This window comes from Hippoglossus stenolepis, chromosome 3 (genome assembly GCF_022539355.2).
Source record: "Hippoglossus stenolepis isolate QCI-W04-F060 chromosome 3, HSTE1.2, whole genome shotgun sequence".
NCBI lineage: Eukaryota > Metazoa > Chordata > Actinopteri > Pleuronectiformes > Pleuronectidae > Hippoglossus > Hippoglossus stenolepis.
Genome location: NC_061485.1, coordinates 23385334 through 23410258, shown reverse-complemented (window position 1 = coordinate 23410258; position 24925 = coordinate 23385334). Strand labels below are relative to the sequence as shown.

At 42.0% G+C, this 24925-nt stretch overlaps 1 protein-coding gene across 3 annotated transcripts in view; it reads left to right on the top strand.

Annotated features, from left to right (window-relative positions):
• Window positions 1-24925, top strand: part of cdh4 (cadherin 4, type 1, R-cadherin (retinal)) — a 210489-nt gene that overhangs the window by 135873 nt on the left and 49691 nt on the right. For all 3 annotated transcript variants that reach the window (XM_035152798.2, XM_035152795.2, XM_035152796.2), the window contains exon 5: window positions 7078-7260. In XM_035152798.2, coding sequence (XP_035008689.1) covers window positions 7078-7260 — 183 coding nt within the window. The remainder of the gene's footprint in view (window positions 1-7077; window positions 7261-24925) is intronic.

Here is a 24925-nt window from a genome sequence, read left to right as displayed (position 1 = left end):
ATATGAAGTGGGTGAAATGTAATGAAGCAAAATCCTCTGAACAGTAACACTGCCTATTCTCAGAGTCCTTCCTTTCATATTACAGTAAGGACACTTTTCCCTGAGTCTCCCTGATGCTGCATGTACATACAGCACGTGGACAGCAGTTACAGTCTATCTTCACCCCTGAGTTTTGGGTGGAGTGTCTCTCCCTGGAAATTCAAAAACTGCCTGAGAACGTGGGGCTGAGACACGTTACAAATGTAGGTCTAAGCTCCAAGAAGATTTTGAAACACCGGGTTGCGTTATGAAATCAGTATTTCTATAGTCTTTTGATATAGTTACGCTCAAACAACACATTTAAGTTTGCAGCATCACTTTAAGATGCAGTGTTTCTTTGCATGTTAGAAGAGAGACATGAAATATATGACATATGAGACATGACATGTTTCTCTACCAAGGCTCTATTAGCTAACAGAGGCTACACAAGTACACAAGGCGAACTGTATAATACAGCATATATATAACCACTGTTAGTGACTACACTACCAGGCTGCACTTTGTTGAGGGACAAACCCATTACCAGTTTCCCTGCACTACTTGTTGAACACCACTGGGCTTAATGTTCACTCATGTTTATAATCATGACAAAAAACCCAGGACTTGTGTAGCTAAAGCAATTGCAGCGTAGGGATTAAAATTCTGCCCACTCCTCGCAGTGCAATAATGGAGACTGGGAAATAATTGACATTGATTGAGCTAATGTTCCACTCCGACGGAGACTGCGAGTACCAGGTGATGTAGTTTGGGCGTATAATTATGTTCCTCCACATTGTGGAGAGAGAAAGATTCAATAATCGAACAAGAAATAAATGTGTTTTCTCTAATCACATGGAAATTTGAAAACCAGCTTTTACACGTACAGTAGAGTATGCCATTGTTCCTGTGTTCTTGTCATCTTTTTTTCCCCTCAGATAAATAGGTACGGCTGTAGAATTTACAGTTCCAGTCTCCTGAGTGGAAAATTGCTGATACTCCCTGAGGAGGAAATTAAAATAAATACTTGTTTCATTAAGAGCAGAGTCATTAAGGATGTAATTATTGGAATTAATTGTAAAGACAACAGGACAACGGAACATCTATTTAAAGGACCAAAGAAAAACAACTTTGGTTGGTGATTGATTCAATTTATATATTGTTTATATCTGGTGCTTGCTTCATATTGTACAGTCCAACATTGAAAGTATTAAAATTACATCAAATAAAGGATTTTTTCTAACATCAACTAGGTATGACTTGAGTGGGAAGGGTGACATTTACAAGTGATTATAGTTTTATTGTAGACTTCTTATTTAGTTTATTTATTTTCTTACATTTTCTACTCTCCGGAATTGAATTGAATCAAAATTCAACTAACAAGCCTCAACATTGAAGGCAGAAAATGACTCCAAGCAGAGCTGCAGATAGAGAAGTTCCGATATACAGATTTCTGGACATTGTGTTTAAGCCAATATCGAGTACCAATCCCACACAGTGCATTTGAAAATATTAAAAACGTACATGTTAAATTGTATGTTAACAGTTGAATGCCACTAACCCTGTTTAGAAGTGATGACAGCTTTCGTTATTGTATGGCCTGTTGCCAGCGTTGTCATTGGCAACACTAGTGCCACCCATCGAAAGAGAAATCTTGCATATGTTACACGTCGCCATTTTACTTATGGAACTTTCCAGTGTGAAATACTGCAAAACTGCCGATACTTAAGCTAGCTGTAGCCAACGAAAAATCATTTCATTTCTTCTTTGCCGATCTGAAAACAGATAGCAGTACAGCGAAACTGTACTTGGAGAGTTAAAGAGGAAATTATTTCTGGTAGAAGGAATTTGCAGCTATATCTGGAAACTAATAGACTTTAAAGAAGTGGTATCGGATCGGTAAAGACTTGCGCACTCGTCGATGCCTGAACTGGCATTTTCAGCTGCATCGGAGGCATTCCCGATGCTGGTATCGAAACATCTCTTTTAGCAGAGTCTCTGTCCTGCTGTCAAACTGCCCCACAGAGAAGGCTTTGTCGGTTCTGTTCCCCGCAGCCGTCCTTGTTTTACTCCTTCAGTGTGAATGTTTGTTAATTGATAAAACACAGAGCACATATTTTCCCGCTAAAGCGTGAAGGTTATTTGTATGATTGCCAATACATGTCACACTAGCACCAACATATTGGTCCAATGCATAATGCTTCGTTGGCCACAATTTAGGAGAGACAGCAAAACAGCTAGTTAGCTGCCCTACAGTCTGCAGGTTGGTGCTCTCTCTCCTCCTCTCCTGCTTAATGCTGCTGTCATGTAAATATATCGTATAAAGGCTAGAACAAATGTCTAATAAGGTAAAATGGTAAAATTATGACTTATATATAAAAGGTCACAGATAAACTTTATTAAATGTCTGCACTACATACAGTACATTTATTATATGATCCTGGACAGACTGGTAGGCGAAGGATTATAGCTGCAAGGCAGTAATTCTAGTTCTTCTTTGATATACAGTATAACATAATAACCTGTTAATGTGCTGTTTAATCCAATGACTTTGCATGATTCCTGGGAATTAAAATTAAAACAGCGTTATCAGTGAAGTGCAGTGTTTTTAAACAGTCTGGCCCATTTTCCTTCTCCAGTGCGTTAAACGTACTGGGTCGTTGTTATCTGAGCTCATCTCTTTGTTCTGAAAGGCAGAAGTTATTTTCGAGAGGAGGTTATCATAATCGCATCACCTAACCGCGACGTATCTCTGCGTAATCAGCATGGCAACAGCAGCGGAGAATATAAACAGCACAGGATTTCCCCTTCTTCCCAATGGCGAATTAAAAGACAGTCAGCTCAAACACCAACTCATTTTGCTCACTGGCTCTGTGCAGAGACAGATAATGTGAACAGAGAGACGCTGCACTGTAACACTTTGTGTGCTCGGCTCAAATCTGCTCGGATAAACTGTCTGTAACACAGAATATAATGTGGCTTCCTACTCTTTCTACTGCTTTGTTGTACAGCACCAGTGAGAGTGCATTGATTAGCTTTTAATAACTGGCTTACTTTCTCACAGTTCTGCTTTAGTAGCAGAAATTAGCATACTTGGAATGTGCTCCGTGGACGGCCGGCTCATTTTACTATTTAATTTTCCAGGGTACAATACCGCAGCAATTGGCCTGGAGAGCCCTTTTCCGCTGTGTTTATGTACTCAGGCTATCACGTCTCACACAGGTAGCGCCTCTCGTTGAGTGCTCTCCAACTTGTGCTGATTTCATGGTACATTGGTCTGCCTTCTCCACCAGTGTAGGGTCCATCAGTTATGCATTGGTGGATTTGGAGTCGACTTCTTGTCAGAGCGGATTTTAGTGTTCATTTGATTTTTTTAAATTTACATCGCTCTTACCAGACTGCCTGACCTCTTCAAGGTAGATTACAGCAAAGGCCAGTAGCAAGGTCGGAACTGGTACCCTTGGGTCTGATGGTCATTGAAAAGTGACACAGGCAGAATTTGATGGTTGCACTTTTGTTCTGTGCTTATCTTTGTGTTTATAGCGATATTATGTTGAAAATCCACAACAGACAACTGCAGCAACTAGACGTTAAATCCTTTTTAAATACAAAGTTAGATTTAAATGTTATATTTCTTCACTTAAGGGGTTGAGAAAAGATCTCAAAGGAGAACATTCTTCTTACTGAAGAAAGACTGGTGTCTTTTTTATCACAGACATCCTGCACAATAAAGACTGACAAAAGTAACATTAGAAAAACCTAAATCAAATGATTTCAGAGCCCTGCAGAACAGAGACTGGGCAATGAGCACACGCTCTTATTGTATTGTTCTGCCTGTTTGTCAGACCGATAACCTCCAGATGTCAGCTCCAGGGCTCGCGGTGTCACAGGCCTGAAGAATGCCCCAGCAATGCGCGGTTTGCCGGGGAGCGGAGCGCTGCCAGCTGGCCCCGGCTGCCTCTGGGTTTCAGGAGCCCCAGGCGCGTCAGGGCCACACTAACCGATTTCCTGTCATGTGCTCATGCACATACACACACACTGGGAATCGCACATGCACAGTCAAATACACCAGCACATATGTTCATGCATTATTTTTACACATTTGCACGCGTGTACACATGCTTGCATCGATGCCAGGGCACAGTATTTCCCATATGTGCACACAAGCATGCACCTCGCCTCCTGGTTGCCCATAGAAAGCAGGTTCCAGTTTCTCCTCCTCTCCTTTGTAATTCTCGTGTTGTCACAGTGCCAGCAGCCTGTCATCTGCCTCGCTGTTTGAAAAGTGACAGTCCGCATTGAGCCACTATGTCGATATATCTACATGCAGACTTACAATGAAAGATGTCTCCCTCTCTTTGTCTGTCTCCATGTCTCTCTCTGCCTGACCGTGTCTCGGCTTGGTTTCTGTTTTGGCAACATTTCCAGAGGCATGTCGGTGACGAACCCATCGGACACTTCAACCTTTATATCGCCAGACCTGATGGACCGCCTTCTTCGGCAGGCTGATTGGCGTATAGAGACACTATTCGGCCATTGTGTTTTTCTGCCGATTGCCAGTAAGGCAGATAAAGACTTTATCATGGTAACAGCACAGCATAGATGAGGAAGACCATGCTCATGGAGTCATACATGTTTTCTGTATTCGTAACTGTCAAACAGACAGTCCTGATGATTAGTCATCTGCCAGAGAGTGGCGTTTACCCCTACATACTTGTTTGTTTTAAAAGAAGCATCTGCCGGCACACACACTCACACACAGAAACGTCAACAAACACCCATACACACACATATTCACAGACAGAGACTAATTCCACCTGCTGCCCATGGAGGAGACTGGCACGCTCCCCGTCTCCCTCATGCCAGTTGGTACCTGTGAGTGTTTTGGATGAGCGGAGCTGGAACAAACGTTATCTTATCTGGGAAACACATCTGGTCCCCTCGTTCCTCTCTCTGTCCTCTGACCATCCACTCCGGTCGCCCCACTCCCCCTCATCGTGCTCCTGCCAAGATAAACCAACAGCCCTGCCTGTCCAGAGACCCGCACCCAGCTCGTGGTCCAATCCTCTGAGCTGTGAATGTGCAAAGACTTAGAACAAAAGACGAAAAATATACACTGTGTTTGCTCAGGTGTGGCTTACCGCTTGCCTCTCTCACAGGCAAAGCAGGTGTATATTGATAGGATGAACCGCCGGCCTGTGTTTGGCATGGCGACATGTCCTTTGTGGCTCGTGTGCACGCCTGTGTGACTTTGCCTGTATGACGTCGTCCAGGTGGGATAAGCAGGAGGATTTCCTCTGAGCTTCATGTGACAGCAGCACGCTGCCAGTGAATGTGTGTATGCTGGGTGCAGAGACCACAATAGGATTAGGTGGATTACAGCAATAGAACAATCTTACGCAGGAGGACACCATAGAGGATTGGGGGAAAAACACTTGTCTTTTACACAACCTTCTAACCCTAATTTCACCTGTCAACATGAGTAAGAAGACAAACTTCTCTCTGCAGCTGCAGCTCATTCCTTCCTACAGAACAGTTACCCATAATACAATGCATCCCTATGATGTTCACAGGTACTTTAGCATCAAAACTAACAAGTAGCACACATGCAAACAAATCAGGGACTCATTCTGGACTGAGGAATAGTACAGTAGTTCAGAGAGTCCACATTTAAGTAAATGTAACCAGGGGCTGACTGGAACAATAATTCAGGCCAGGAATGTTGAATCCAAGCTGTTCACATAAAGCAGCATAATGCTAATTTTGTAAGCTAACCTTTTTTGTTGATGTAATGGGTTCCAGAGTCGTTGTTAATTCGGCCACTATGTTCATGAGGGGAGAAGGTTGTTTAGATTACAGATTTTTTGGGACTCACCCACAATAAGTGTCACTACTTCTCTCCAGATGTGGTACAGTGATGAGTGAACCCTCACAAACTCATTAGGAATGAACCAATCACAGCACATATAAATGTAGAAAGGCAGACCATAGACTCCATAGAGGGATAAGATGGATGACTGCTCCCCAAAAGTGAAGCCAGAGTGTCCTGATTGCCCCCCTGGTGGCTGTCTGCAGTATAGGTTATATATCCCACCTCCTCCATCTTAGCCATTGGGACATGGACCACTCTAAAAAGTTCAAATACATGTCAAATACATTTTTCTCAATAATGGTTTCTGTAATTGTAGATAGTTCTTATTGCACTGTTGTTTGTCCAAATGCGCTTAATTTTAGTTTTAATTAGTAATTTGATGCTATAACATGGGGTGAGACTGGCAGTGATTGGTCGAGCTTATGTATCGGTGTGACCTCACTGCTGTAGCTCCATCCCCAGATCGCCACCATGCAGACTCCAAATGCTCAAGATGGCAGCGTTATGGATAGGGGGAGGAAGTGGAGACGTGTCGTCCATCTTTATATAGAGTCTGTGGGATAAACAAAAAACAAAAAGCACAAGATACAGAGTCAGCTCAAATATTCAAATGTGTTGAGAGTGAGAATCTGAGGTCCGTCACTGGTCAAGGTTACGTTTCACTGTTGTCTCCCACTGCTTTCATCAATACCAGGTTATCTGATGATAGGCTTCTATCAGTGTCACCTTGTTTTTTCTTTTCCGTGTGGACAGAGAGGACGGAGAATACGTTGTCTGCCTTAAAAAATCTGTTCAGAGATGCAGACAACAAAACACCTCTGTGGACAGAACCCAGCCATGTAGCCTAGGGGTAGTCTCACTTTCTTAGACAGAAGCCAAGGGCAGGCTCACATGTCTTGCCAAGGGCCTCATGAAATGTGATGCAGCAGCTTTCAGAAAAATGTTTATCTGTGCTTCCTTGTGTTTGCTTCTCTGTCACTCTCCCAAATGGGTTTTATTGTCAGCATAACACCCAGTATTTTAGTTTCATTTTGAGCGGAGAAAACGTGTCATTTTACAGCACTTTATAGATTCATCTTCCAGCCTGTCATGGCCAAATTGCATTCTTCGAAATGATAAGATGCGCAAGTAATTTAATGCGAAATGTAGGATGAAATGATATATATATGTGTATGCCTTTTTCTTTTCAGGTTGGCATCGAAGAAATGTTGTCAAGAATGTGGGAATCCCAACCCAGAGTTATCAAGTTTTCTCGAAGACATCAGAGAGGCTCCTCTGCCAACGGGCTGAGGCGACAGAAGAGAGACTGGGTCATCCCGCCTATCAATGTGCCTGAAAACTCCAGAGGCCCCTTCCCTCACATGCTTGTCAGAGTAAGTGACTGCATATTTTTGGTCTTTGCTGCAAAGCAAAACTTTCACATAACTTGTCTTTGCAGAGAAAAATTGAGATTCATAGAAAGACGGGGTAGACCACCTCCGCCATTTGTTGTTTCCAAGTACTTAGTCAGACCAGGAGAGACCGAGAGGGGGATATACTGTAATACCGCTTACTTTCACCATGAGGCCAAGAGACTCAATATTCTGGTATTTGATATCAGGCACACCAGCAGATGATAAGCTCTGCTCTTCAATTTAAATCATGATGCCCTGCGATTTGTCTGCTGACCTCAGGGAACCACAGACAGGCAGACAGATGAAAAATAATTCTTACTTGGAAAACACAGAATACACATTTCATGCTTGGAAAACAGAAGAACGATTACTTTGGATTTTTCCTCTTTCAGTGCTGTTTCTTTACTGGTTTATATACCTGGTGGACTTTATATATCTTTGTTGTTTACAGCTCATTGGCACTGGTGAGTGTTCATGACATCAGTACTAAGTGAGTCTAAACCAGCTTAAAAGGAATGTTATGAAAGCAGGTAATTTGATTGAGTTGGTATTCTGCAACAAAGAAAGAATATGTTACTTCGGCTAAGGAGTTTATGTTTTCACTGCTCTTTGTCTGGCACTTAGACATTTTATTGAAACCTTGTGGAAGGGTGGGACCAAGGAGGAAAGCATTTACTCGTTCAGCATATTCATTAAAGTTGGCAGATCTTGGATTTTTTTTCACTGTCTTTAACATTATGAGGACATTTTTTGACATCTTTGTGAGTTTCTCAAGTAATAATGCAGAAATTGCATGAGAAAACTCTGGCATGGGCTAATACTTATGAGCAGCTGAAATTTGGTTCGGATCGGGATAATGATTCAGATTTATCATAGATGCAAAATGGTGATAAAGCAGTCAATCAGCCTTGGTGGAGTTATGCACTCTCCAAGTACCCTTCTAGTTTCATTTGAGTGTTTATGTACAAACAGCCGTCACTCATGAAGTGCAACTTTGAACAGAGATGAGAAGGAATTGAGATGGCTCACTCGCCATTATTTTCAGTAAATACGTTTGTATTCTAACTTAGGTGGTTATTTGATGATTACTTTTCCGTTTTTTTCCCGGAGCTGATGGTGGAGATAGCTAATGATTGAGGCATCTTGCTTGTCTTCTCATCTCTGACGAGAGTTGCACATGCGCAACATCGATTAAACGTCACAATGGCTGCACCGTGGGCTTTCGGCGGTCACCTGGACACCTGGTACCAATTTTACCAGGTGTCTGATCACCATTTGCTTCTATGTAATGCAAATGCTGTGTTTATGCTCTTGTAAGCATCAGATGTTTGTGTTACGCAATATCACCAGACTCCCTTTAAAATCATGGACTTTTGAGAGTTGTTGAGTGAAGAGAAACTTTATAAACTTTTGAAATGCTGTCTCCAACTTATTCTTAATTATTTCAGCCTTCTTGTAACTTTGTTTGTGTGCGTTGATCCCAGTCTGTTGGCTCAGTAGTGTTGCAGTCTGTTAAAACGCAGCGCATCTTGTATTTTCTTTTTTTAAACACATTTCATCTTTGCAAACCGGATGATGTACGTGTTTATTTGCATATAGAGCGGGGGATTCTATCATGATTGGTCTTTCTGATCAGGTTTTATAACCTCCTCTACTGCGGTCCACTGTGTGTGATTCCCAGGTGAGAGCCTGTCACAGCCCGGCAGGACAGACGCTGCGCGGTGCGAACAGGACGCACATTTCTCATTTCTCTGGTATTAAGGCCTTTCTTTGTCATCTATCTGTGATGTGAAAACATCAGATTTCCAAACAGTCAGAGAAAGTTAAAGTGTGTCTCCTGCTTATATAGTTCAGTTATAAAATCCTGCACAGCGTCACTCCTGCAGCTGCTGACAGTGCAGGTGAAGCATGTGACGCAGACAGGCTGATACAGGAGTTTAATGTGGCGCTGTATTGGGAAAAAAAGGAACAACTTGATAGTGACAAAATTCTGAGTAAGATTCAGCCCTTTAGTGTTTATTTGCATAAGGAGCGGGGAAGAGAAATCCAATCAAAAATGGTCACTTGGATCATCCAAGACGTGTGTCCATGTTAAAGCACCATACATCGTAGAAAAAGGTGCGTACAACTGGTCTGAAGATGACATTAGGTGCATACATTCTGACCATATGTCTTAATTATTATTAGAAAATAATTTTTGTTCTGTGTTTATTATGTGTTGTTTATAAGTGTGGCACTAGGATGCTTAACAATTCAGTTTTTCATTGCTTTACATTTCTACAGTTCTCACAGGGAACATGTATGTAGCCACTTTGCAATTACAACCAGTAACTGTCAAAAATACAGACAACCGAAAGCAAGTTTGACATGGAGGCATCGTGCTCCCAGCTCTGTGCTGCTTCTCCTCATTCGCTGCCTCTTATCAGTCTCCCAGACAGACGTGCAGCTTTCTGCTGGCATTTCTCTCACACACACACACACACACTCACACACGCACATATATACTCACACAAAGTCCCTTACGCCCATTTGTACAGCAAGGCTTATACTCTCGGATTACGGAAATCGCCTTTTACCAATGTGTTGGCGAGTGGACCGATTTTCCACCAAAGCATGGAAACACTCACCCCCACAAACACACAGCGGGACTGTGGAGCGCCAGGGGAGCCACCAAATTGTGTTGCGCTGCTGGAGGAATGGACCCTTTCTATCCCCTTTTTCACCAGTAATGTGTTAGATGGTCAGATTCAACCTCAGGGGCTTCCTTTGTGTGTGTGGTCAGGTTAGTGTGTGTGTGTGTGTGTGTGTGTTGGTGCGTGTGTGCGTGCATCTCCCAGCTTTTATACTGTATACTATATGTATTGGAGCACAGTATAGGTGTGTCACAGCCCTCAGCTATATCTGAAAGCAGTGCACCATGGGGGATGTGAGTCTGTGAGTTCATCTGTCCCCAGCTCTCTCAGCTACACAACTCTCCATTCTGACAGGCAGCCGTGCAGAGGAGCAGTGGGGATTTCATGCTTTATCTTGCAGGTCTCAGAAGAGGCCAAGAACAACCTTTAAAGCTGACACACTTGATTTCAGGACACAGCAGCTCTCCGGTGCTGTGCTGGAAACTCTTTGAGTCTTTGCTTTTGTTTCTACACTCGAGCCTTCACATGGGCGGGTTCAGCAGGTTTAAAAAGACCAATTAACCCTGAGAGTGTAATTACCACTTTGAAACCATGAAATGATGCAAATGACACGCCCAGAGAGGTGTGTGATAGGCCGCTGCTTGTTCTCTGTTGGACTCAGTGAGAGGCTAATGCACAGTGAGCCTGCTGCTGTGGGACGTTTGATTAATCCCAGTTATACTGACAGAGCCTGTCACTCATACAGGATAAAAGCCTTGCTGCTGATTTATCTGTATGTAATAACCAGAGACTGTATGTCAGGGGTGTCCAAACTTTTTTTCCCGAGGGCCACATACAGAAAAATATACGAAGGACTGGGCCACTCACTAGACGTGAGGTATACTGCCTCACTTCTCATGCACTAATATTGGCAAAATCAATCAAATGCAGGTAAATTACATTTGATAATTGAACATGTTTGAAGAAAAAAAAGCCTCCATCAAAGCTCTCCATTAGTAGATTTTCATTTTATTTTTTACAAAAAGGTTGGCAGGTCATTCTCTCAGTGACAGCCTCAGATTGGTTCTTAGGGTGCTGATCCCCCTTCATTGTCCTGTATGAAGGGAGAGACAAGAAGAGAAATAGGGGATGTGGATATTTCAAGCTTATTACACAAATAAATGATTGGGCTTGTTAACACATCAACTAACGTTTGTTAAAAATTGTCATCAACTTTAATTGACTGAATTTATTAAGTAATTGGGCTTATTAACAAATGAAAACTGTGTGTATATTTTTAACTCACCTGTAATGGGAAGAATGTTGCGCTCAGTGGGAGCAGTGATGCTGATTCTTCAGAGAATCATCACACTGAATTTCGATCAGTTCTAATTGCAGACTCTCCTCCACTTCTTCTGCATCCATTGAAAACGGAGCCGCAAACAGTGTGATTTCCTTCTCAATGACAGAAAAATCTTGGAAGCGCTGACTGAATTCTGTCATGAGAGATGTGATCACAGACACATATTCTCCCATTTTTGCAGAGAGCTTGGCATTTGGAAATGCGCATTTGATTTCGGTCAGCGTGGGGAAGTGCGCTACATTGAAGTTGCGCAGTTGTGACTCGAAGAGACGGAGCTTATACGGATATACTTCAGAACTGGCTATTGTTGCATTTTCTTGAGCTTTGTTAGCACGGAAAAACTGTTGCTGCGTTAGCAGGCTAGCTGCCATTTGCTTTACCTTCTCTTTCCTCGGCGCCAGTGTAGGGCGTGAAGGTCTGATGTTTCGTTTCATAATGCCGTCGACATTGTACTCTTTCATCACGGCAACACTCTCATTGCAAATCAAACAAACACACTTCCCCTTGGTTTCTATGAAAAAATATTAATTTTTCCACCGAGTCTGAAATTTTCTGCACTCGCTTGCAATCTTGCGTCTCTTCGGTTCCGGCATTTCTGTTGACCCTGAGCAAATTTTTTCTTCGATTGCTTGCTTTGTGGAGACGCTGCCTTGTTCAAGACAATAGCGCCACCTAGTGTTTAAACTAAGAAGTGCAATACAGTGGGCCATAGTCCATTATATTTTTAGACTTTGATACGGGCCAATTAAAAATGTATGGCGGGCCGCAGTTGGCCCGCGGGCCGTAGTTTGGACACCCCTGCTGTATGTAAAGATGGTCGCCCCCTGGTGGTGGGTGGCAGTATTGGTCATAAACCCCGCCTCGACTATGTTAGTGGATGGGACATGGGCCAAACAAAATAGTCACGTTAAATGTCAAATACATGGGTTGTTTTCTAAAGAATTGGTCATATTGGGTAGTTATTATCGCATCTGTTGAAGTGTCAATTTTTCTGGTGAGGTTAGTTTTTATTAGTTATTTAACGCTATAAAAACTGGGTGAAACATCAGGATAGACAGCAGAGACTGACTTATGATTGGTCGAGTATGTGTATCTGGGAAACCATGATACCACGGCTCCATCCCCTGATCGCTACTATGGTCTCTGACTCAAAATGTGTAAAATGGTGGCATTCATATCCCGGATATTTTGGCTTCATTGGAAAGTGGGAGGAAGTGGAGACACATCATCCATCTTTAAAAATATAATAAAAGTATGGTTAAACTGCGTATGGTATTTTGAATAATTAATGAATGTATTAATCAATTCGGCCATTTATTGTGACTTTATTGTATACATGATGCTATTTGTTACATGTTCAGTTTGATTCTGACATTCACACCAGCCTTGTCCTCACAGACCTCTGGCTCAGATAGTAATATTCGTATACACCTTCTGAAAGCTACTTTCACTTTGAGACACACAAGAAAAGCTCTCTCTCTCTCTCTCTCTCTCTCTCTCTCTCTCTCTCTCTCTCTCTCTCTCTCTCTCTCACACACACACACACACAGAAACCCATAGCGTGCAAGAGCTCCATTCCTCTGCTGGCCATTTTTACCTTGACATGTGCATTTCACTCTTGGAGAACCACAAGTAATGCAGCGTGATGGCATTGATTTACCTTTGTGCTCAAATGGAATATTCTTTGGCCGTCAAATGATTTGACATGACAGATGTAAGTGCAGTGGAAATGGAGAGGTTAAAAAACAGCATGGACACTGGACAATGGACACTGAGGTAGATGGCAACAGCGGCTCCTTTTGAGAAACTGAAAAGCAGCGAGGGTGGGAGATGGAAAAGGGAGAGACGGGGATGGACTGAAATTGAAAAAAAAAACGAAAAGAAAAAAAATGCAGAGTCTTTGGGGAGCGCTGTAAATCTAGAGGGTGAGGGAGGCCAACATTAGTTTCAGGCCATTTGTGGCACCCTCATCTCAACCGTCTCCTGCAGCACCTACACTCAGACCAATGAGGCAAAACTGATGGAAAGCAGTCCGAATATGGGAGAGAAAAGATTCTCCTTTCATTTAACCAGGCCTCAAAACACTGGCTCCCTCTTTGACCCACAGTTAGGACAAGGAATGGAACAATACAAGCTGGACATAACTAAGTGTATTGCAAATGGGTATTTTAATATGCAGCCAGGGGACAGACTAAAGAAACATATCTGCTTTCGCTGTTTCCTCTTGGCGTGACTTTGTGCCCTTTCCACAGAGCGAAATGAAATGGTAATGATATCTCTATCTGTAATGATGGTTTCATCACACATTCACATTCTTGAAGAAAAATGAAGGACTCAAGGTGAATAGGTGATCTGGCTTATTAGAGTGCATCTCAGTGTGATTTGGTTCACCTCATTATTTCGAATAGGCCATTACTCACGGCTAGTATAATGCGATACAGTTTTGAGTGGAATGAGTCACAGTCGGAGGATCTACAGGCCCCTCATTTCGATGGTTTTATCAGAAACAAACAAAAGCACACAAAGAAAAACAAATGGTTCAGTTCTCCACCACTCAGGTGAACTTGTGTAGATGGAAACTTTACTCGTACTTCGGAGACAGAAAGAGCGTGTGTGGCTTTTTGTTGCTTCTCTAATTTCCTTTACTTACAGCTAAAGTATATATATAATGTAATATATGTAATATACACCATATACGTGTGTGGGGGGGCAAGTTAGCTCAATGACATTGTAATGACTGTAGTGCTATTTGCTACCTAAAATGAAAACACGCTGGTTTATTTACCACCTCATATTGCACAGTGTATTTCATTACAGCACATAATGAGTTTGTAATAAGCTGTTTGGATCGGCTTGTTTTGTCTGCAGTTTTATTGCAACCCAGTGCATTCAAATACTTTGTGTCTAGTTTGTATGTGTGAATATGAACGTGTGTATGGGTACATAAAGTACAGGGCAGAACTTACACCGTAAGTATCCCAAGTATCCGTGTCTCAACAGGATTACTTAAAATATGGTGGGGCATGATTCAAAACAGAACCTGTACAATTTTGAAGGAGATTCAGATAAATTGCCAGATCTAGGAATCTTATTTCTCTTTTTTAAACATGCTGTTTTACATTCCTTCCATTAAATAGTAATGTATGAAGAACAACAGCAAAATAAACCTTTATTTAACGCTCGCACAATCCACTTCTTCCCCAAACTGAATTATTCCTCTACTACTACTCTAAGCTGCAGTTGTCGCCTGGGGCTTTATTTAAGTTTCTCTCTCTAACTTTAAGCAGTACACCAAAAACAATGTGTGGCATTTACATCGCATGTTATGACTGTAAGCGCTGTCTAAACGGAATAACAGTGGCTGTCAGCTTATATCCTGACCAAGGGTGTCAGGATTAAGGGCAAAGTTACAAAAATGGCGAAACATTTGCTCCTTCATTCCAGAACTTACGTGGTATCTGTGTGTTGTGTCGCATGTTAGCAGTGTGAAAATCTGAAAACAGAAGCATTTTGACTGCACACCAGCGAAGATGTGATGTTTAATTGGTTTGAAGTCGTGCTTTTGTTGCTAGGGTTGCTGTACAAAGCACTGCCTCCTAATCAATGTGTTGTCTATTTAATTGATAGTTGAATCCAACAGCAAACACAGAAACGTTATAGGTGATACGATGAGGTCAAAGCTTTTATAGCTTCTCTATTGAACCACATCAAATGTCTTAAGCAATGTAATCTCCACTTGTTATCGACAGCAGGTAAAGATTATCATTTAAACAGCCACAGCCATTCCACTACCTTAAAATGACCCTAATAACTCTTAACAGTTCATATCAATAGAGCCATTAAGTATCGGTTCATGCTCATAATACCTCAATGCTCAGTCTGTATAGTCGTCATAATACTCAGCTCCATTCCTCAAATCTATGTGCAACATCTGTCTGTGATAGAAATTCAGTCTAGTCTACAGCTTCAAGGTGCAGAAAGAGTTTGTTGACGTCTCGTTGGGGTTTAAAGGTTTCTGGGGCACGCTGCGCTCCCTTTCATCCTGACACCATCCTCGGAGAGCGTCCTAGAATCCAGGAGTTTCTTGGTGCGGAATCATTAACAATAACAACAAGGTCTCCAGGAATAAAACTCTTTTCTAATCTTGTTCCACACGTTTTACTTTTTCATGATGAGAATGTACCGTCTAACCCAGCTCCTCCTGGCAAAATACCTCTCCTGCCTCAGTCTTCTTCTAGGTCGTACCTTTGAAGGGGGGGTTAGGGAAGCAGTGCGGTTTGTGAAACAAAAATGTTTTATTGTTATTATTATCATCCGAGTTCACACTACATGACTTTCAAAGACAGTTCAAACTACACAATCTCTGTAGTGATCGAGAGTCAATGTGAGTTCATACTACTTAACTGCCTGGTGACAGGGGTCACACACTGCATGATCTTTCACCAGGAGAAACCCCCGACTCCAAACTTTGTTTAGTCACGGAAATACGCATAATAAGAGACAATCCAGTGATCCTCCCGCTCTTCTGTGTCATCCTGCTAAAGATGATGAAGAAACGCTTCAACGGACATTACTGTTGTAATAATAGAGTGGCTCGGCACCTCGCCACTAAATACCTTGACCCTTTTTGCCTACGCTTTCACTCCGTCCTACCCTCTGATTGGCTGGAGTCGTTGCCGAGTCTGTGACATGTCTGCAATTCGTCTGTGAGACTCTTTATTTGCGTCTTGAAGAGTTCACTCAGGAATATGCAACTTCCGATCGAACGCCGATCGCTGGCTTTTGTCAAAACTTGTTGGCGACTGGCAAATCAGGATGAAGATCGTCTATAGTGTGAACTAGTCAACCTGTTCCTGCCTTTGTGAGAATTTTCTAAGAAACACAAATCTCCTGCAGCATAACAGGAGTATTTGTGCACACTGTGTTTTGGTCGCCGGTTCATGTCTGTGGGGGTATGTTTGTGCGAGTCCGTGTCTTTATGTGTCTTTGTGTATCTGTGCACATTTGTGTCTGTTTGTTACTTTACCATCCCCAGTTGGACAATTAGAAGGTGACAGTCCCATTAGAGCCGACCCAGTAGTACAAAGCCCGAGTGCTGTTGTGAGTGACACAGAGCTCAGCCTCTTACTAAATAACTGTCAGTCTGCCCTCGTCCACACTGACCCCTCTGGCAGCCTCCGTCTGAGCCACTCAAACTCCCCTCTGGACTCTCATTGGCAGCCTTAGCTGCTCCCTGAGCCAAACGTGGTTCTTCTTTCAAGACCAGGCTCGAACTGATTGGTTGGACCTCGCTTGCCTTAGGCATGCCAGGAGGGCATTCAACTGGCCTCAGGGTGCAGCTGATTGGCCAGGCTGTCAGGGTCGCATGCCTCCTATGGGAGCGTGTGGCAGAAGCTTGGGTTGAGGGATGCAATTTGACAATCGCAGAAGGTTGAGTGGAAATGTGCAAGAGCAGCAGAAAACTCGGCACTGCCCCCTCCCTCCATCTATAACTCCATTCATATCGCTATAAGTCTTTGTGTCTCGTTATTTCCCTTAAGTCAGCTTTCCTGCAGCCAATCATGTCTTCACAATAATTATCTGTAGATAGTAGACCTGTAGTATGGTTTACCTATTGTCCTTGTTGGGGAGAGGAGGAGAATGGAGCTATTTAACAAGCTGAATCTCCCCAGGGGTCTGTGGCCTGTTTGGGGCGGGTAAGAACAAGAGCGTCAGTCTCTGCCTCCTCCATCCCATTCCCAGAATCAGGTAATGTGGCTCTCCCCTCTCTTTATAAGGGAGACAGAATGGCTGCATTTTCTCTATTCTTCTCCTGCACTGTGAATCAGGGGAATTAATGCCATTGTTAATGCAGAGAGACCGCTGGTACATTTCAACAGGATTCTCGACTCTCGCAGAGCTCATCTAAATTGCCTGGCTAATGCCGTAATTGGGTTTGTGAGTCACTTCTTAACTTCCATTAATATTTGTTCTCCTGCTAATTGCCCCCTTTTTTTCCAATCCTACATTTCATTCCTCTGTCTGGTTAATGGTCTGAGGTGGAGGCAATGACGTGCAAGTACACGTGCCAGCTTGAGAAAGCTTATAATCTATTTTTGAGCAGATACAAAATGTTAAAGCTGCAGGACCCTTTCCTCTCTCTCGTGAGTAATGATGAATGACGTACAGGATGGAGATGGAGGGTATTTGAGTGTAAGATAAAAATGTCAAAAAGGTTTTTGGTCAAATATTTGAGAAGCAACCTCAAGATATCTGTGAGCCTTATGAGCTTAGGATAAAAGAAATCTCTCCTCCAAGACCAGACTTTATATCTGCTTTTTAAAAGAGCCAAAAGCTTTCATCTGAAGCTTATTTATCGGATGCTGCCGGCATTCAGAATGCTTCCTGCTCTTCATTAAAAGACATACTGCTTGACAATGCCTCTGCTTTCTCAGATGTTTTCTTCCAATGCGTCTTCCCTGTTTTTCACACTCACCTATAACTGGATTGTCTTTTTCTCTTATACATCATATTAAAACGGCTCCTCTAGAGGGAGAAAAACATCAGCCCCAAAAAGGTTTCAGCTTTGTTTCCCTAAATTGTCAAGAAAAAAAAAATCGTACTTTATTATCTCTGAATCCAAATCCACTTTGCAGAAACATTACCTCAGGAGGCCTCAGGAAATGAAAGGATTTAATTAAATTGACCGTGTTAGAAAGTGGAGGAGAACGGCTGAATAACAGTGTCTGAAGCAAAGCAGACAAACCTTCCTCAGGTGGGGACTCTTGCACGTTAAATTGATGGTACGCTCAGTGTCTCCTTCCCACGACAGGAGAGAGGGAGTGCAGGAGAGTGAGAGATAGGAGGAGGTGGGCAAACTGATATGGCAGCACAAACACAGACAGAGAAAACCAAATGAAAAGTAGGGTGCATAAGGTAGAGGGGAAAAAAATATACTTCAGAGCTGCATGGAGCTTGGTTCATTCCCCATTTAGTTCCCGATCCATAATGGAGTAGCCTGCCTGCCGCAGACGCAGCTGTTCTTTATGAGTATCAGGGATAACTGTGTGCGACAGTGGCTGTCAGTGGCTCTCACTTGAGAGATATTAAACCTGAGCTCTCTGCAGCTTCTCTCTCACAGACCTCCTATGTGACTATTTTTAAAACCATCCGCACCATTCCCTTCTCATGATGTCGCTAAACTGACAGGTTTTACTGCTCTTTATCGCTACACTATCTCGTCTAAGGTTGTTATTATGCCTCTGCGCTGTTGTTCGTACATCCATCCCATTCATGTGAACATGATACATCAGGAACACCTGGTAGGAATTTCATTATAACCCACACAAACCTCCATTTAGAATAAAAGATGAGCTGATTAGAAGTATGCCATTTTCAGACATCCGGAGGATGTCCGCACAGATGGGTTTGGACCTTCTCTTTCACACATGAACAATACAGCTTGGAGATTTTCCGCTCAGACACGTTCACAACAGAGAAATCTCTGCAGGATTCAGGTGAGAGCTGGTGCAGCAAGCAGAGGCAGGATGTACGTATTAATTCCACTGCAGAGATCACATGTTTTGGCTTATAACACATCAACACCGGCGTTAACCCATATCCCCAAAAAACTCTCTTGACATCTTCGTCTGCGTCGTTTTTCTGGTATGGCACCACTTTTTCGTCCTGAGATATTTATATTCCTTTTGTTTCTTTCATTCACGCCCACTCGCGCGAGGTGAATCCTGCTGAGGACCTCCTGCTGTCTTCTCACTCGGCTCATTCAGACATTCTTCTGAGTTTTTACCCGGGGGCTGGCCGACGAAACTCTGGAGCCTCTCACTCGGAAACTCGGGCCCTCCGGAGAATGTCAGGAGATTATCTGGAGTTCAGTGCATGTCTTTAAGCAGCTTAAGATTGGTGGGGGCATCAAACCACATGGAGGTAATTCTAGATGTATTTTACAGGAAGGAAAGATTGAAAAACATATTTTCCCTAATTGGAAAAATATCTCTCTTTTTCTTCCATCCTCTGCTTCCTATTTCCTCCTATGTAATTTTGTCTGAGGTTTGTGTGGATGGCCTATCAGACTATTTGAATTCCTCTCCCCCATCAAAAGTAGGGCACATCAGCTTTGAAGAGTGACAAGCGCACAGCAGGAGGGATCAAAGAAATGCAAAACTGAAATTTAAGAGGAAGTTAAAAAGCATGTAGTTTTGCCATTTCCCTCATGTTCAACAAAGGGAAAACAGATAGTGTGGAACAGCAGGGAAAGATGAGACATTATCAAACGCAGCAATTTTCAAGGATGCATGTGTCGCTTTCAGATGCACAGATCCTTTTGATAATGCTGTTTAACATAGCAACTCACCCATTCACACTGACTTATGTTAGCAGCCATTCCAGCATCCCCATGAGGTTTATTGTTAGATCGGAATATTTTAACCCCAGCAGCAAAACCATTCAAGATAGTAGATTTAGTCTATTCCAGCATGATGGTGTCATTTTCTCTCTTTAAATCTAAAACGAAGTTGCCAGACCTGCTTTGAATCTGCTGTGAAAATCTACAAAAAGCTGAGGCCGTGTTTGAAAACTACTAAATAGCTTGCCAGCAATGCCCCAAGTCGACAAGCAGCAGCATAACAAGTATAGTAGTCTAATGCAGAGTAAAAATAAGACACAGGAGCTTGCAGCTGAAATGACTTGGAATTGACTTGAGGGGAATCTACAAGGAAGAGGAGGAGCAACATCGAGCAAATTAGATCTGGTTATCTTTTAAACCTTATTTTCAAAAAAGTCCGAGATTTATTGATTGCTCGCCGCTTAAAGTGGTTCTACACGAAGAGACGACCATCAGTTGCTTCAACAGAAACCTGAAACTAATCCTGACTCAGAACTGTTTCTCTCATTATTCAAATTTTGGACCGAATGACGCGATGATGATGCGATCATCACCACTATTGTTTGTCTTACATGCAGTGGGCTCAGAGTGGGAGACAGTCTCAAAGAAAAACAGGCCTCTAAGTGTGTGAGGCATCCAGTCAGTAGGTAGTTTCTATTAAAGGCATCCAGATATTTGGCAGACGCTCTCTTAATTATGTTTGACAGCTATGACAGCTTAAGCGTGACTGAGAGGCTGCCAGAAGGGTTCAGTCATAGCCAGTCTGTGCCCTGAGTGGTTGGCATCACTTCCTCCCCTTATTCATCTCAGTTTGCCTTTACTGCATTTATCTACTGCATATTAACCAGCCTTGAAACGTATGAACTGATATCCCTTGCACCAGACTGTGACTTGGTTTTTTAATATATGCCTCGAATTTGACCCATCTCAAAGTACCAAAATGTATTAGCAGCACAGTATTTAAAGGCAATTTAAATGATTGTGTAAAGCAGAACAGAAAAAAGTTGCAGATTTTGTGGAGATCTGTGATAGCTGTGTTTGTAAGCATGAAGCATGTGTGTAATGAGGTGAATTGCCTAACACATTATATTAACACATAACAATATCAACTCATGAATAATGGGGGAAAAAGACAGTGGAATTTTAAATGCGAATAATCTATGAACATGACTTCTTACTTGTGGTCAAACAAAACACATTTGTCGATAAACTCAAAAACACCATGCATGATTTTACTGGAAATAGACCAATAATGAAAATATAGAATAGTAAATAATATTTTCTTGTTGATATATAAATAAATAGTAACAAAATAAGTAAATAGTTAACAACAGAATAGTTTTGCCAGTATCAAGTTATTACATTTATTAAAATACAGAAGGAACCCATGTTTGTTTCTTCTCAAAATAATAAAAACAATGTTAATCACAGCGAAGGCCTCTAATTAATTCTGTTTCCTCGTCACTGGAAGCACTGCAGGTTTATGTTGACTCAAGTGTTTTTTTAGGGATGGAAGGAGTACAGGAAACTTCCATTCAAGTAAAAGTACTTAACTTAAATACTTAAATAAAATTTACTCAAGTGTAACAAATATAAAAATGATTTTTTACTAAAAATGTTCCCACAAAGAGCTAAAGGAGTCAGTTAAAATATACATCAATACATTACATTTATAAAAGGGCGATGTAAAAAAACATGTGTGGTGATATTAATGTTGCATGATAACAATATGAAGGCTACCAGGCGTACATAGACATGAATTTCAAAGCACATATTTGTTTTCAGGTGAGAACAGCGTTAACAACAACCGATAAATTCCAGTCTGGCACTTTGCAGCCTGTGTGTACAACTGATAATTACAGATATACATTCATTTTTTATACGGCACACCGAGCTATAACTAATACAGTCCTAATACAACAGCCCTGCAAAAAATCCTCCACCTTGTGAAGGTTATAATGATCAGTCTTTATTGGAGTTGTTCCAGAGAGTTGCTGATTCAACTGTTTGGTCATTCTGGAGGATGTAGTTTGTGGAGGTGTTGAGCTGTACTGCATTATAGTGAAGTGCTCCTGTTATTTAACCTACTTTGATTGATACCCAAATGGGGTGGACAAAATAATAGAAACACATTTCATGTATATATTCAGCTACATTAATCAAATAGCCTGTCACTTCTTATATTATTAACAGCAGAACAAAGCAGCAGGAAAGGCAGAGATATAAAAACAACATTAATCTCCACAGCAGCTGCAGTTGACTAAATGCTATTGCGTAACACAGTTCTTGATGCTCTAGATACAACAATCAGTCATTGGTTGCACTCACCTGTCTGAACATCACTCTGTGAGGTCCAATCTGCTATAAATCCAACTTCTCTGCTCGTTCATCCTCTGTGTAAAATACAGCCTCTCTGTCTCACTGCAGAGCTCACCCAGTTCTCAAACACTGAGCTGAGTGAGCTCTGCAATCTCAACGCTGATAGTCAAAAACAACAAAAAGTCGATGCACACCTCACTGAAGAAGCAACAGGTGAAGGGTGCACCTTTAATATTTTAGCACATAGCCAGTCCCAGCATGCACCTGTTGGTCAGGCAACATGGCACTGACGCTTGCAATGTTTACCTGGTGTTGCATTAAACCAGTGATCAAGATAGATGCAACCATATTTTTATGCCTTTATTTAATTGCACCTCTCTGTTGTTTTCTATTCTGTAACTAATTTTCAATTTTTTTTACGCTGAAACTTATGCTTTCAATTTGAACTTTCATAAATTAAAAACTAAATTAATGAACCGATTATTTGCTAATTGGATTTACAATTTTATGTGCGATCAACTTAAATGATTATGTTTGTGCTCCAAAGTAAGTGTATTGTAATCATTACCTCTCATAAACTAATTAATTGTTTCAACATAATTTCAGTTGAGATTTTCACAACTCAATAAGCTTAACACAATCTGTAATATTATTGTTGATTCGAGTCAAAAGTCAGAGTCAGAGTATTTTCCCTGAAGCCTTTTCAAATGCTTCCTATCGATCAGACTCTAAAGTTGATATTTAAAGATTTGACCTTTACATAGCAGGTTAAATGGACATGGTCTAGTTGAACTGGCTGTATTTGCAGTCATGAATCTTCTTATTTCCAGACAGTAGGAGACTAATTCACCTGCACTTTACATCCACGTGTGATATTTTCATACAATACCATACGGTCCCCTTGGGCTTTAGATCGATTTAAAGACGTGATCATCAGTGGTAAAGAACAAGCAGCATTTTCCTCTGATAGTGTCGGGGAGTGTTTGTAGATTGCGTTGAATGAATAAGCGGGTCTACTGCATGAACCCCTGGTTTCCTGCTGTAGCTATAACCAGTGGGAGTTGTTTGATGTGTCTTAAAGGCAAAGAAAGGTGACAGAGCCCATAAAAAGTTATAAAATGAAGAGTGAGAGAGAGCTGTGTCAAAGGACAACACCATAGAGACAAGGCAAGAGGCTATCGAAGAGTGTAGTACACAGATTCTCATTTATTGTGTGACATTAGCCCATTGCAGACAGTAACCCTTAATGATCCCATGGGTGCCTGCAGCACACTGTCCTTTAATGACTTCCTGGTTGAATGATTGTTGTTGGCTGGAAGCAGAATACAGCCGTGGAACCACAGCTGCACACGTGATCGTTCTTTGCTTCTCAGAATGCTGTTTTGTTCATTTTTGCTCCAAAACAAGTCCAACATGTGAATGGATGAAAAGAGTACCATCAAATAAGCGGCAGATTAATCCCTGTTTATGTCGGCATCACGCTATCAATGCAAATAGGGTGATCATAGAGGGTTGGATCAATTTAATGAGATTTGGACAGAGTAAAACTTCACAGTGTGCTAATTAGGCAGCCGGCTGCTACGCTCAATAAATGGAAATGTATTCCTTTCCGTTCCGTTCCCTCTATCAGTTTTCATGCCGTGCGTCACCCTGAGGAGTTTTAATAGAACGCTAATTCTTCATCTCATTTTGCCCCAACTCCCCATTGTTTTTGCTCCCCGTGTCTCCTTGCCTCCATCCTTCTCCATCTTTTCTTCTCACGCTGATAGCTTGTCCCACAGGATCCCAGCAGTTGTCAGTAATCAAGGAAATCATAGTCAAAGAGCTACAAATAGGTCACTTATCTGATGTCTGGTCTGATCTGACGAAGAGAGACAGCTAGTTAAGTCCTTTGCATCCGACTCGCTCTGCTATTTTTGGTGTGATTTGTAGCCATTCTATCTGCCAGGAGGTACTAAAGTGAGCGGGAGAGTGAAAGATGGCAATAGATGGAGAGAAAGAGAGGGAGAGAAAGGAGAGGGGGAGAAAATAAATCCAAGCTTTCATCATAAGCATTCAATTCAAATGGCTCAATTGAGCCGTTGTCACTCATGGGATTCCCTGGACTCCGAGCAGCGTCTCTTCTTCATTTATTCAATTTATTGATATGAAGACTCTTCATTAAGAGACACTGGTGAATGTGACATCGGGTCTCAGGTGGCCTTGATGTGGAATTTTAAGCAGTTGTGGAAGCACAGGCCGTATGACATGTAAAAGCTCCTTTGTCTCCTCTCGGGGCTATTACACCAACTACACTCGGCTGGCTTTGAAGTTCCAGTTCAAGAGACAAATCTCACTCAACACACACACACACACTCAGACACGCAACCGCGCACATGTCCGGACGCTCAAGCAGAAACCCGTGGCAGGTGAAAATTTCATGTGTGTTTTTGCCGCATGACGGCCTTGTGAATTATTGAACTGAGCTGGTCCTTTTGATCCGTGCTTTGGTCTGCACATAGAGAATCTCTTACCTGTCAAACATTTCACCACACACACACACACACGGTCACAGGCCAACTGTTATGCACTCAAGAAATCCTTAAATGCAGAAATAGCAGATGCAGGGTGGCGGAGCTTTTTTTTATTTTTTATTTTGCATGTCTCTGCAACTGGAGCAGATGGATCTCTTCATGGTGAGCCTCACTTCATTTCTTGTTGTTTTGAACAGTGAAGCCTAACAATGTTTGTCTCCTGCACAGATAAGACAGAGGATTTCTCAGGCATACTCTTGTTACTGAAATGCATGATCCATCTGTTCTGCTCCACATTATGTATCTGTTATCCAAACAGATGACACCAATGATGAGGGTGAATGATCAAATTATGTTATTATTTATAATATAGCTTCATCCCCCTTTGATTGGCAGATGGTGGGCGCTGTGAATAATACATGCAATTAGTCTTGCAGTATCATTGTCATGCTACAGT